Here is a 13,747-nt window from a genome sequence, read left to right as displayed (position 1 = left end):
TGATACTTTGTCAAGGTCGGATGACCTGCTCAGAGGCAGAGTAACGGTTAAATAGTCTTATTACAACAACATTAGCAGGAATTCACATTTCCAGACCTTCACAGAACTGTAGTCTGAAGTTTCTCAGACGACAAGACAAGTGAGGATTGTGGCTCTTCTGAACATCTCAAGGTTGTGAGGTCTGCTTTTGGGATGGCAGAGGCAGAATGATTATGTAACTGTGAGGGCAGAGTGAAAAGCGAATGTCCTTTCTTCTCTCTGCTGCTGTGTCTTATAGTCAAGAGAGGAAGCCTTGAAGAAGAGCTATTTCTATTATATTGAGCTGCACTGTATTGCTGGGAGAAGTTGATGTACCGACACTTCATGTTTTAAGTCTTCATAACATTAAGCATTAAACTGGGTATAGATTTCCTGTGCATGAGATCTTGGTGTAGTGTGTTCATACTGTTGGGCTGTCTGACCACCTCACTGTTTCCTCTCCTCCTGTAGGGCATCAATATTGTGGAGCCAAGTAATGAGAAACTTCCTCTCCCTTCAAAGCCAGGAATGTATCAGCTGGACATTGTGTTGAAGAAGGGCAATAATCTGGCCATCAGGGACAGAGGAGGTATGTGCCCTTTTTATCACATTTATGTAACTTCTTTTTCTTGTGTGACCTGAGTTTTCAACATTTCTGAGGCTTTGTTGAGCTCCTTTTGTATTGTAGCATTCAATGTGATATTCATAACGTTACTTGAACGTAAATGAAAATGTCATCATTATTTGCTTGTCCTTGTGTCATTCAAAACCTGTATGAATTACTTTCTTATGTTGAACATCAAAGATGTTTTGAGGTCTGAATTTTGGGAGCAAATGTTGACAATGTTGATTTTTGGATGGACTATCCCTTTAATTTTACACCTTAAGCAAAATCATAGTGAATGTTTGTAGTTGAAATAATACTTTGAATCTCTAGCGCCCCCTGTTTGTTATGACAGCATGAGACGTTTTCTAAATCTGAGAGAGATAATTTGCAGAGTGAACAACCAAAAAAAAAAAAAAAAAAAATAGTCAGGTCTAAATAGGTCTTCTGCTCTGGCCACCTTGACTCATGTGCATCTCAGCAGACAACAGCAGAGCCTTGAGTTCACCAGATGATGAGTCTATATTCCTGCCCATTACTCCAGACCTGCCGCGGTGTCATGTGAGAGAACGGGTGTTAGTGCTTTTGAATGGCAGAGGGACAGGCTGGAGCAGTAATGGTCTCATTAGGGGCTGATGGATGGTGCAGCAGATCTGTTCATACGCCCTCTGTCTCTCTCTTTTTGACTCACCCAAATAGACACACACGCTAAAATAATGAGCGAAGACCTCGGCAGCTCACCTGCCCTCGAGACTCGAGATTCTGCTCTGTGTGAGTCATACAGTCAGTCATACGCTCCCTTGAGAGAAATCCTGAGTAATCCTTGAGAGGAGAAATTTAGTGCTTTCCTCCACCTACTGTACAATAGAATACTCAACTGAGATTAAAATTATTCATCCATGTATCTTTCGAAATTTGAATAGCTAAAATTATACTTTCAAGTTTTACTTTCAAACACAAACATTTCTGTGTTTAATCTGGCTTCTGCATTGACTTGCATACATTAGCATTCCAATGTTTAGCATCATTGAGAGCCGAAGCAGCACTCTCTACAAGTCGGTGACCACTGCTGCTTTCCATTTGCACTGTGCATGTCTAGTTTAATTAAACAGGATGTGCTTTCCTGGAGGATTTCCACATGCTCTCTGGTATTTGTATTTATATATCTGGAAGTTCTCAAAATAAAAAAAAATATCATATAACATAAACATTTTCAGTTCATGTTATCTAACAAACAAGATAACAAATGTCTTAGCAACTATTCAAATATTAGTAAATATTCAAGTATTGACAGTACTAACCTAGTCTGGAAAGTATGAAGGATTTACTACACTATAATGAAATATTAGAAGTAGAGATGCACTGATCAATCGGCCAGGGATCGGAATCGGATGATTTTCCTCATGATCGGCCCAGATTGGTGACCGGTCAATTAGTCTCACTTCTTTCTGATCTCGAGCCGGTCCGTTTTGTTATCAGTGGCTAAGGCAACAACGTCACGTCAGCCCTGCATTATCGATGACAATGACAACTTCTCTCTCACACATGTCTCATTAACTCTGGTTAAATAGTGCTTGTATTGCACATTATTTTAGTCACTCCCCCAGAAACAAAAACAAAACAAAAACAAAAAGTGAATGTACTTGTAACTTTGAATAACTGTCAATGGAGAAATGCACAGTTACGCGTAGTTACGCTGTCTGTTATTGCACGTATTCCTCTCATTTTACTATCAGATCGAAACAGACATGCTCTGCATGTGTGAAGAGAACAAACAGAGGCTGCAGTGATGAATGACAGTGTTGAGTCTGTCCTTACTTTAGCTTGTTCTGCTGGTTTTAACCTTGAGTTATGGTGGATTTTGTGTTTGTGTTTGTTAGGATGGTGTGGACAGCTTGGCAGAAACTGATCCAGGATTTTAACATCAGTGATGTTGTGATGTTTCATTGTTTCCTGTTGTTTTTCTCTGGCATTGAAATCCATCTGTCAGCATCTGTTAATAATCTGATGCGTGTGTGTTTATGTGGAGGAAGTGAAAAACATGCAATGCACGTAAAAAAGATGTTTTTACAGTCCAGCAGATCAGTTATTGCAAGATTATAAATGTAATGTATGAGATTAATCAGAAAATGAGCACTCCTGCTGAGTGATGGATACTGGTATTGCAGAATGTTCCATGGACTCGAGACTCTGAAGTTACAACTACGATGGTAGAGTATTTGTCATGTTTTTGCAATATTAGTCATACTGTGTTGAGCTAATGAGAGATGGGTTGTTTTTAGGAAACCACGCATTCACACTCCTTCCTCTACTATTATTGCTCATTATGCTGCTGTGTTTCGTGACTTAACATTTGCATTTTCTATCTTTGCAGTTTGCCTCTCTCTAGAAACACGATCTTGCTCACACATTGAATTCACTGCTTTTATGGGCCTGTTTGGAAGCATATTGTTAGTTCAAAAATCATTTCGAAATGTAATATGCAAAAAAATGGCAATATATTTCTGTATTTAAATTTTCAATTTCTAAATATCATATGGGCACCATTTAGTGCAAAATGAAAAAGAAAATTAGGTAACACTTTCTATAAAGCCCTTATTTATAATATATTATAAGGGTATTCTTAAAGAATTGTAATGAATTCATAATGCATTATAAAAAAAATTAATATGTTGTATCATCTCATGAATATCCATAGTTTTAATGTAATAAAATATTTACATGTTTGTGGTTATAGTTTTTAAGAGTATGATTATTTATAAAAAAGTGAACACGCTGCATCCACTTTTACAATGGATTATATTGCTCATAGTTATAATGTATAAGTCTAATATCTTGCCATTTTTCTTATGCTACTTTACTTAAAGTGGTCAAAGACCACTTATAAGTAATAATAATAATATTAATAATAACAAAAAAAAAATTCTCTCAGACATGGAAAAAGAAGATCAGATAGCGTGAGATCAGATAACAGATCAGATGAATGTGTAATATGACACATTTGGTTTGAACTATTTTTATTGTCATATCAGTTTGATTATTTTGATGGTACCCTTTAGACAGCTGTTGATAAGTAACCCTGCAACTACATATCTGCAGCTCACTGGAGTATAAGTATGTCTGCTACTGTAAATGTATGCTAACACTTTATTTTGATGGTCAACCAACAGATAAACTGACACACTGTAAGTGTCTTTGCAAGTACGTCAACTCATTCTACCATACTAGTTTCTACCATTCTTGAGCATACTAATACTCCAGGGAGAGTTAGTTGGCATCTGGTGGCAAATTCGCTTATAGTCGACTGATTAAGGGGACCATCAAAATAAAACGTAACCGTATAAAACATTGCTTTTTTTTTCAGTTTGAGTATTAAGCTCAATTAATCAATTAATTAACATTAGCTCCAAAGGAAACACTCAAATAACACTCAAGCTGTAGTAAGAAACTGTGCAGATCTTAAATAAACAATGTCAAGATATGATACAGTCCATTATACTGTAAATGAAGTAGATGTAATATGGTGTTCATTGTGTTATAAATAATCATACTCTTAAACTTATAACCACATGTACGTAAGTATTATAAATTTAGACTCGCGGGTAGGAATTATTATGAAAACACCTGGGGAAAAATAATGAAAAAAAAATTTATATATATATATAGATAGATAGATGGTTACATTTCAAAATGAAGGAAAGACCACCGATTTCATAACAATAAAAATATGGTTGGGAATAAAATACCAACGGGACTTAGGGTTAGCTAGAAATCTTTTAATAAAATGGATTACAAAAATATTTATTGTGTCAGAAAATAAAATATCAATACCACCATCTGCTCTTCTATTGGAGAGCACTTCAATTTTTAATTTATGCTATTTATTTTTCCAAATAAAAGTAAAAAAAAAAAAAAGTAAAAAAAAAAATAATAAATAAATAAAATTATATATATATATATATATGTCTTTTGAATCTTTATTCTCAACAAATAAATGTTTTTGCATTTTCAAATCCACATCGGCTAGTCTGCAATGATCGCAGGATATTTGATGAAAATGCAATAAAGACTTCTGAAGTGTAAGTGTCAATGCATTTAAGAAAAACAAGATATTTTGCTACAATTATCATGCAGTATCACAATTAAAATGCAATCTCAAGTGTCCTACCCGTAAGTCTAAATGTCTGGTCACTTTATGGGTTTTCTCTGATTAGATAGCTATCCGATCATAAAAAAGACCAGGAGGTGGTCTGAGACACATTCCAGACAAAACTGTACAAGTGTAAATACACCTGGTTGTTGAAATCACAAATGTAAATTTTACTCCTCACGAAATGTTGAAATAATTATTGTGTGGGAGTGTGTTATAGGCTAGATGACATGTCATAGCCAGATGTGTCAGTGCCAATTCAACACGCATTGCCTCGGATGACAAGCTGATGTGCAAATTGCTGCAGATGTTTAAAACAATCATCTTTAAAAGTAGTGAGACTATAATGTTACCAGTGCTGACGCCACTCTCTCTCTCATGTTGTGGTCTTTGGTCTTAATAGTTGATGATGAATAAAATGCAGAGCATTTCTGTTGCTATTATTGAGGTTATCTCCGTCAAATTTGCATATAGCACAGAATTGAAGATCTCATTTATTTCCATTTTGTGGAAACACATTTAAGTGGCAAAGACTAAATGAACCCAATTTTAACAAATCACATAGATCTCCAATCAGGAAAAACACATGAAGTGACCAGGTGTAAATGTATGCAACATATTACTCCTTAGCATGACCAGAATCAAAATTATGTGTATGGCATTATTTGTCACATTTGTCCTAACCACTAGTGTTAAATATGAATTATTTGTGAAAAATGGGAGCTAGAGGAGGGAAAGAAAATAGGAAAATATATGTTTATATACACTACTGTTCAAAAGTTTGGGGTAAATAAGAATTGAATTTACATTTTTTTAAACACAAAGTACACATTAAATTGGTCAAATGTCACAAAAGATTTTTATTTCAAATACACAAGTTATTTTCTATTCTTTTCTATTTCTATTCATTAAAATGTATCATGGGTTGCACAAAAACACTAAACCGAACAACTGATTTCAACATTGTTAATATTTCTTGAGCTGCAAATCAGCATATAAGAACGATTTCTGAAGGATCATGTGATACTGAGACTGTACGGAGTAATGATGCTGAAAAAACAGCTTGGTCATCACAGGAATAAATGATATTTTAATATATACTGAAATAGAAAACAGTTTGTATACATTGTAATAATATTTCAGTATTTTCTTTTTTTTCGTATTAAATCTCACAGACCTCACCCTGTTGAATGTTATTGTATATTTTTATATTTAGCCTAGTGTTGTCAAGTATACTTGCTGCATTAGATCTGCATTAAAGCGTGTGATCTTACTCTGCATTCATAGCTGCATGCTGTGTTAGAACTGCATTCATACACTCACACAATCATACACACTTGAGCAAGGGATCACCAGACTGAATAACAGTAGAAACTGCTGCAGTCATCAATCCATTGCTGTCATGGGGCATGCTGGGTAATGGAGTGTGCCGGAGATGTGAGGGGAATTGACCACATCTCTCTTCTTTTTCCATGTGCTATTGAAAGGCTTCTTTTCTTCAGCGCTGTCTTAAATATCCAGACGCCTGACAGCCAATTTGAACCCAGCCTGTGAACCGTCTCATATTTTAGTAAAAGAAAATGGAAAAAGACGTATCTCAGATAAGTTTTATACTTCAGATATCTTATGAGGGGCTCAAAATATTGGTTAGTAATAAAAGGCTTGACTAGAATTTAGCTCTTGTTGCTATAAAAAATAAACTGTAATGCACAAATTACTCAGAATTAGGGGTTTAACAAAATCTTATATACAGTATATCAAATTATTCAGGATGCCTGAGTGTTTTCAGAATGTAACCTTATAAGCCTACTGTATCATATGCACAAATTTTTAAGACTTCTAATATAACATGATTTACCTTTTGTACACATTTTACTACATGCGTTCTGTCATTTAATTTGACAATTTATTATTATTATTTATTTTATTTTTTTAAACAAAAAAACTTTAGTATCATCTCACTAAGTCATATTATTGTGAGATTTAGAGGGACAACTGATATTTGTATTCATAGTTTTTTTGAACTTTCTATTCATTAAAAATGTATCATGGGTTGCACAAAAATAGTAAACAGCACAACTGTTTTCAACATTGTTAATACTTCTTGAGCTGCAAATCATCATATTAGAATGATTTCTGAAGGATCATGTGATACTGAAGACTGGGGTAATGATGCTGAAAATACAGCTTGGTCATCACAGGAATAAATTATATTTTAATATATACTGAAATAGAAAACAGTTTGTATACATTGTAATAATATTTCAGTATTTTCACAAAAATATTTAAAAATGAATATCTCAGACCTCAGACATTTGCATGTTAATGTTTATTTATTTAATATTTATTTTTAAACAAACAAAAAACATTTAAATATCATCCTATTAAGTCATATTATTGGAAGATTTGAGGGACAACTGATATTTATATGCATTTTATGTCAGTAGTTTGATATACTGTTATAAAGATCTCATTGATTTACATTCTGTGGGACTTTTTTGGACATATAAATATTTATGACTGTGGCAAATTCAATATTTCTGAATAAAATATTCAGAGATTGTTTTTCCTCCTCCAGTATGAGCCCCACATTTTAGTACTTAATGCTACATGAACCATAAAATGATGCATCAAATATTATCAAAAACACAAATGCATTTTTTTTCTTTTTTGAAAAATGTAAAAAAACAAAACAAACAAAAAACTTATTGTAAAGTATTTACTTTTTAAGTTGTACTAGCCACCAAGTGGTGTGTTTGCAGCATCACACTATGCTATAATGGAAATATGCAGAGGTGGAAAGTAACGAATTACATTTACTCCTGTTACTGTAATTGAGTAGCTTTTTTGTATACTTCTACTTTTTAAAGTAATTTTGAAAATCTGTAGTTTTACTTTTATTTAAGTATATTCTGTTTGAAGTATTGTACTTCGCTACATTTTAAAACATATTAATTACTGAGTAAAAAAAAAAAAATCACTCCCTGGAAACTACTGCAGTAAATAATGGGCAGGAGGGCAAACTGGCGCTAAAATCACAAAAAAGATGTAGACCGACAAAACAGGCGTTAGTGGTGCAGACACCGCTGAAAACTAAACTTCGTCAGAAATGAAGTGAACCCCTGGCCATATTTATGCTCTATTATGCGGTTTAAGCTGTGCTTGCCTAGGGAGACCAAACTAGCAGCTTATAAAATCACGACATCAACAATTCGCAAGCATGCAGAGGTAAATAATTGCATCATATATTCATTAATTTGACTTGTCATGTGGCTCAATGTAAAATACAAATTCAGTGCTTTTAGGGAACCTTTAAAGATGTGTACCTGTAAATAATATGTATGTTCACATAAATGGCTTCATAGTGGGTATCATGCTGCTCACTGTGTCTGTGTAACCTGTTTTCAGACCCTTTTGTTTTTATTTTTTTTCCACAAGGAGGGTATCACTTAAAAGACCTAATGTGTACAAAATGGGTTTAGTGAGTGACAGGGCTGAAAGTCTGTGCCATCACTGGGCCCAAGAGGGCCAGTGTTAAGTAGGTCTACTGAAGGAGATGGAGCTGTCTCAGTGCCTGAGTGCAGTTTCCAAATTTCCTGCCAATGACAGCAAGCATTCAGAGCTCTGGGAAATCGGATTGAATAATTTAACTTAATTATGCACTGTGTGCATTATTCAATGACCTTTTTTTTTAAACGCTCTTGGGCCGTTGTGATTTTTGGGAGGGTAATTATGAATATGCAACAGAGAGGCCTTTTTCTAATTAGATAATACGGCCTGTGATTGTTTTTCATACAGAAAAGAAAATGAATTTTGTCACACCCCGTCTTGTCCTAAAAAGCATCCACACACTCTCAGAAAAAAGGTATGAAAGCTGTCACTAGCAAGTTACCTTTTCAAAAGGTACACTCAAGGAACTAATATGTACACTTTAGGTACTCATACTGTATGTCCACTTTAGGGACTAATATGTACTTTTAAAGGGTTAGTTAATTGAAAAATAAAAATTATGTTATTAATAACTCACCCTCATGTCGTTCCAAACCAGTAAGACCTCCGTTTATCTTTGGAACACAGTTTAAGAGATTTTTGGAGGAGACGTGAACCATTTAAAGCTATTCAATTCGATTTGGTATACTGGTTCAAAAAGATCTGGTTACATCGAATTATTCGTTTGTGAACCGGACAGCACAAACTGCTTTGTTTGGAACTCTCTCACAACAGACTGGAAGAGAAGACAATGCTAAATAAAGTCGTCATTTTTGCTATTTTTGGACCAAAATGTATTTTTCGATGCTTCAAAAAAAAAATTCTCCAAATCTTTTCCAAAGCAGAAACAAACGTATCTACATCTTGGATGGCCCGAGGGTTTAATTTAATTTACAAGTCTTTCTCGATTGCTTAAACATTTCTCAAAATTATGCCTCATATTCTCAAAACAGAAAACACAAATACATAACGCCTCACCCAACTCCCCAAACATCATATTTTGATGTCAAAATCAATCAAGGTCAACTAGTGGTCCAAATTTCATCTGAGACTCCTTGTCTCCTTGCCCCTCATCCTCGTCCACCTCCTCTTCCTTTTCCTTCCCCTCTCTGGTGTCCTCAACCTTTTCAGTCATGTCTGGATCCATTTTTCCAAAACTGAATGAACTGACTGGGGCTCTTTTATCTATCTGTTGAAGGTTCTGATTGGTGTGTGATAAATTTTAACTCGTTGTGTCCACATGGATAACTGTGTGCTAATTGAGCTCAAGCTATGCTGACTTGAGTGGACAATAATGAATGCTAGTGCTTTTTAAATGACAACATGTTGTAGGCAATGAGAAATGAAGGGATTTGTATGTAGAGTTTTGCAGTGACAGTTCAACAAATCTAATTCATGTGTCAAAAAAGCAAATAGTGTTTATAGTTTAGGGAAATGGGTGTGCTTTTTCATAAATGGCGTAATGGTCTTTAATATCACTGGTTTATAGTGTTTAAGCAATCGAGAAAAAAACTGTAATTTAATTTGGGTAAATTATGCATTTAATGAGTAAAACTAGTTATTAGCTATTATTAGTTATTAGTTATTATTAGTTATTATTTATATTATTATTTATTAGTTAGAATTAAACTTTTATTTTTTTTTCATCATCAATTCTGTGTTCTAACTCTGAGTCATGCGTTGTTGGTTGGCAGAATATGTTGAGGTGTGACCTGTGTCACAATGGCCCACTTATTATTTGTTGATACATCAGAGCTTATTGACTGCTGGTGGGTGATTTTAACAAGCTCTAGGAGCACGTTGGCACACACTGATGCTGGGGGACACAGTAGGAATGTGAGTCTGTTTTGAGACTGATAGACTTCAGACCAGCATTCATGTTGTGCTTTAAATTGTACACAAACTATTGCATCTGTAGGTCCTAATGAACTGGATGGATTCTGTGGGCAGTCACATGACTTCCATTAAGATTTCATCAGTACTTGGTCTCTGAGCTCACGAGAGGAAATTACTGCAGGATATTGTATTCCCACCTCATATTACAAATTATCTTTACTAACGCAAGAAAACTCAACCAGCCTGAAGAAAATAATATTTTTCATTAACTTTACTACTAAATAGTATAGCCAATATATGGTCACAATGTAGATTTCCCCTATAAAAACAATCATATTCTGTACCATTGAATTTATGTGCTACTTTATTGTGCTGAAAGAATATGCACATGTTCAACAACACAGGCTTTAAATATGGTACCATGTCTAAAAAGGCCAACCAAAACATGATAGTCATTGTACTTTCTTGTTAGTGGTGATCTTTAATATATTAACATTAACCCCCAACTTAATTAATTCATTAACCCAAACCTTTCTTACTTGGTTTCTGATTCTGAAAGTAAGCGTGCCAAACATGTTTTTTCTTCTTTTGTTTAGTTGCAATTTACATTTGCACTGAATGTCACCACCTACTGGGCAGTGGAGCAGTGCAATATTTTTTCATTTTATTACATCTGATATATTTTTTTATTACTTTCATTACTGTCATTTATAATATCTAAATATAATTGAATGAATACAAATTCATTAATACGTAAAGCTTTGAAGTGCTGGGAAAAGTTGTTATTGTTAAAACATTAGACCATTTCTGTCACAAGTTGTTCCTCTAGTTTTACTTTGTTAAATCAATGGCGAACGGTGGTGGAGATTTGTGTTTATTGAAGAATGTTTTTCCTGGTTTCCACATCAGTGACTTTTGTTCTTTAGCTTTCTGTAGCTTTAACAGAATTCTGCGCTGAATTTGAATGCTTCTCACAAGATTTAAGAGAGATGTTGATTCTGTGGCGAATTCGACTGCTTTCTTCACACTGTATCTCTCAGTGCTGTGTAGTCTTGCGTAGCCAGACCTTCAGACTGTCGAAAGCATGACAATTGCGTAGTCTGCTTGATTTTGCGATAAATTCTTCTATAGCAAAATTGCAAAATCCTGGAAGGACTGAACCGTCTGTGCTATATTATATAGAAAGCATCCAGCTGCAATAAAAAAATAAAAAAATAAAAGTTTTGAATACAGAATGAGTAAAAAGAGTTAAAAAATATTGCTTTATGTTATGATAATTCTCTGTAGCATGTTTTTCAGAGAATAAGTTAATATGGCTACTTTCATATTTTGAAAGTTACATCAGTTTTTGGAACTGAAAGTTGAATTTATTCATTTACTCATCCATAAACAAACGGGGGAATGTCACATAACCTACTTTCTGAAGTACCCCACAGGTTATCATACAAAATTTGGGCTAAACAAAACAAGATAATACATTTATCAACATCACACTTCCCCTTGGGGGCTAGATGGCTTATAAGGCTGTTCATGCAAGGAAATAGATCTAGACGGCGAGTCTTTGAGAAAGCATGACCTGATCATCAGGTTCCTGAGGGGTGTGAGGAGACTAAATCCTCCTTGCCCTAACCCCATACTATACCATCTTAGGATCTTCCTCTGGTATTAATCTACTCACAGCCTTATTTTATTTATTTGTATTAGAAATGAAAAGATTAGAAATGTTAATCAAATGAATTACATTATTGTGCTAGTTGGGTATAAAGCACTGAAGGGTTAGTTCACCCCAAAATGAAAATTCTGTCATAAATTACTCATCCTTAAGTCCATCGTTCAACTTCAGAACACAAATTAAGGTATTTTTGATGAAATCCGAGATCTTTCTGTGCACAAAGAAAACAAAAATAACGACTTTACTCAACAATTACAAGTAGCGGAATGCACACGCATGTGCCGTGGTACTTTTGTGTCAATGACTGATGGAAGAGAAAAAAATTTTTTTTAATCAAGTTTATATTATTGTTTTCTTTGCACAAAAAAGTATTCTCGTAGCTTCATAACATTACGGTTGAACCACTGATGGACCATTTTTTATGATGTCCTTGCTACGTTTCTGGGCCTTGAACATACTAGTCATGTTGCTGTCTATGCAGGGTCAGAAAGCTCTCGGGTTTCATCAAAAATAACTTGTGTTGAAGATACTGTAAGTGAAGGTCTTCTGAAGGTTTGGAACAACATGAGGGCAAGTAATTAATGGCAGAATTTTCATTTTTTGGATGAACTATTCCTTTAAATACAAATAATGATATTGAAATACAACACACACGTTTATATATTCAAGTCACATTTTCTATATTCAGCAGTTTACATGACAAACATAATAATGTAATTAATTTGTTTTCTCTGCATCTGTTTCTTTGTTTGCTATAGGGGCAAATTCAGCTGATTTGAATGTTTAAGTGGCCCAGTGATATTCAGACTGTAAACAGCAGTCACAATCATGACTTGAAACACTTTATGTATTTTATAAAACAACTATATAGATTATATAGACTATATAACAACTATAAGAACATTTGATTCTCATGGTCTTTGAATTCTTTGAGTTATGGTAAGTTTAAGGGTGCTTTCGCACCTGCCTCATTTAGTTGGGTTGAATCGTACCAGAGTTCGTTTCCCCCTTTGGTGCGGTTTGTTTGGGCAGGTGTGAAAGCAGCAATCGCACTCGGGTGCGCACCAAAGGCGGACCAAACAAGCGTACCGAGACCTGCTTGAAGAGGTGGTCTCGGTACGCTTTCAAACTAACTCTGGAGTGATTGTTTGTGGTGAGAACGTGATCTGACCTCGAACAGACCCAACTGCAAAAAGTACTGATCATTTTTGGACTAAACCAGCTGCCGTAGTTAGCTGCGCTGTGCATTATGGAATGAGGAAGTGTTTGTTGACAGTTTGCACTTTAGCATGGCAGCTCGTGGACAAACTTGGAGTTGTGATGAGGTGCGGAGCCTCATAGAAATTTGGTCTGATGACCATGAGTATGTCAGAGTTAGGAAGAATTAATGCACACTTCCGCTTGAAGTTACGAGCGATGCCCGCTCGCCGTTTGCAGTGCATTAGAACATTGTTTTCAAGCCGCATCAGCACTTCATTATAGAAATGTATTGTTTGCATATTGTGGTGTATACAAACAATGTAATAGATGTAATGTAATAGATTGTGGCCAGGGACAAAACCAGCTCGCACAGTCGTCTCTCCATAGTTGTGTTGTCTCCGTGTTGTTTGCTGGCTTTTCCTCTAATGTTGGAATTTTCCCGCACGTAAATTCTGACCAATTTAAAAGCAGTTTAGGAAAAACGTCATGGTCAATGAGTGAGGTGGATGTTGTCATGTGACTGCATTTTGGTTAGTTTCAACTGGTTCAGACCAAAGCAATCAGTGTGGTGTGAAAAGGAACCAAAAAAGCTGAAAACTGCTACAATGTATAATTGTTTGCCCTTGGTTGGGACAAAATGAACCAAACTAGAGATGTGAAAGCACCCTTAGTAATCTGTTTTAGTCTTATAAAAAAGTGCTGACATTGACACTGACAAAAAAAATCTGTATGAATTTGAATTGACTTATGATAATAAAAACTTAGTTAAACCAAATCT

The 13,747-nt window shown here is 34.9% G+C and overlaps 1 protein-coding gene across 5 annotated transcripts in view; it reads left to right on the top strand.

Moving 5' to 3' along the window:
* Window positions 1-13,747, top strand: part of mctp1a (multiple C2 domains, transmembrane 1a) — a 148,031-nt gene that overhangs the window by 62,256 nt on the left and 72,028 nt on the right. For all 5 annotated transcript variants that reach the window (XM_026211124.1, XM_026211123.1, XM_026211125.1 and 2 more), the window contains exon 2: window positions 490-607. In XM_026211124.1, coding sequence (XP_026066909.1) covers window positions 490-607 — 118 coding nt within the window. The remainder of the gene's footprint in view (window positions 1-489; window positions 608-13,747) is intronic.

This window comes from Carassius auratus, chromosome 30, assembly GCF_003368295.1.
Source record: "Carassius auratus strain Wakin chromosome 30, ASM336829v1, whole genome shotgun sequence".
Lineage (NCBI taxonomy): Eukaryota > Metazoa > Chordata > Actinopteri > Cypriniformes > Cyprinidae > Carassius > Carassius auratus.
This window is presented reverse-complemented; position numbering and strand designations above follow the sequence as displayed.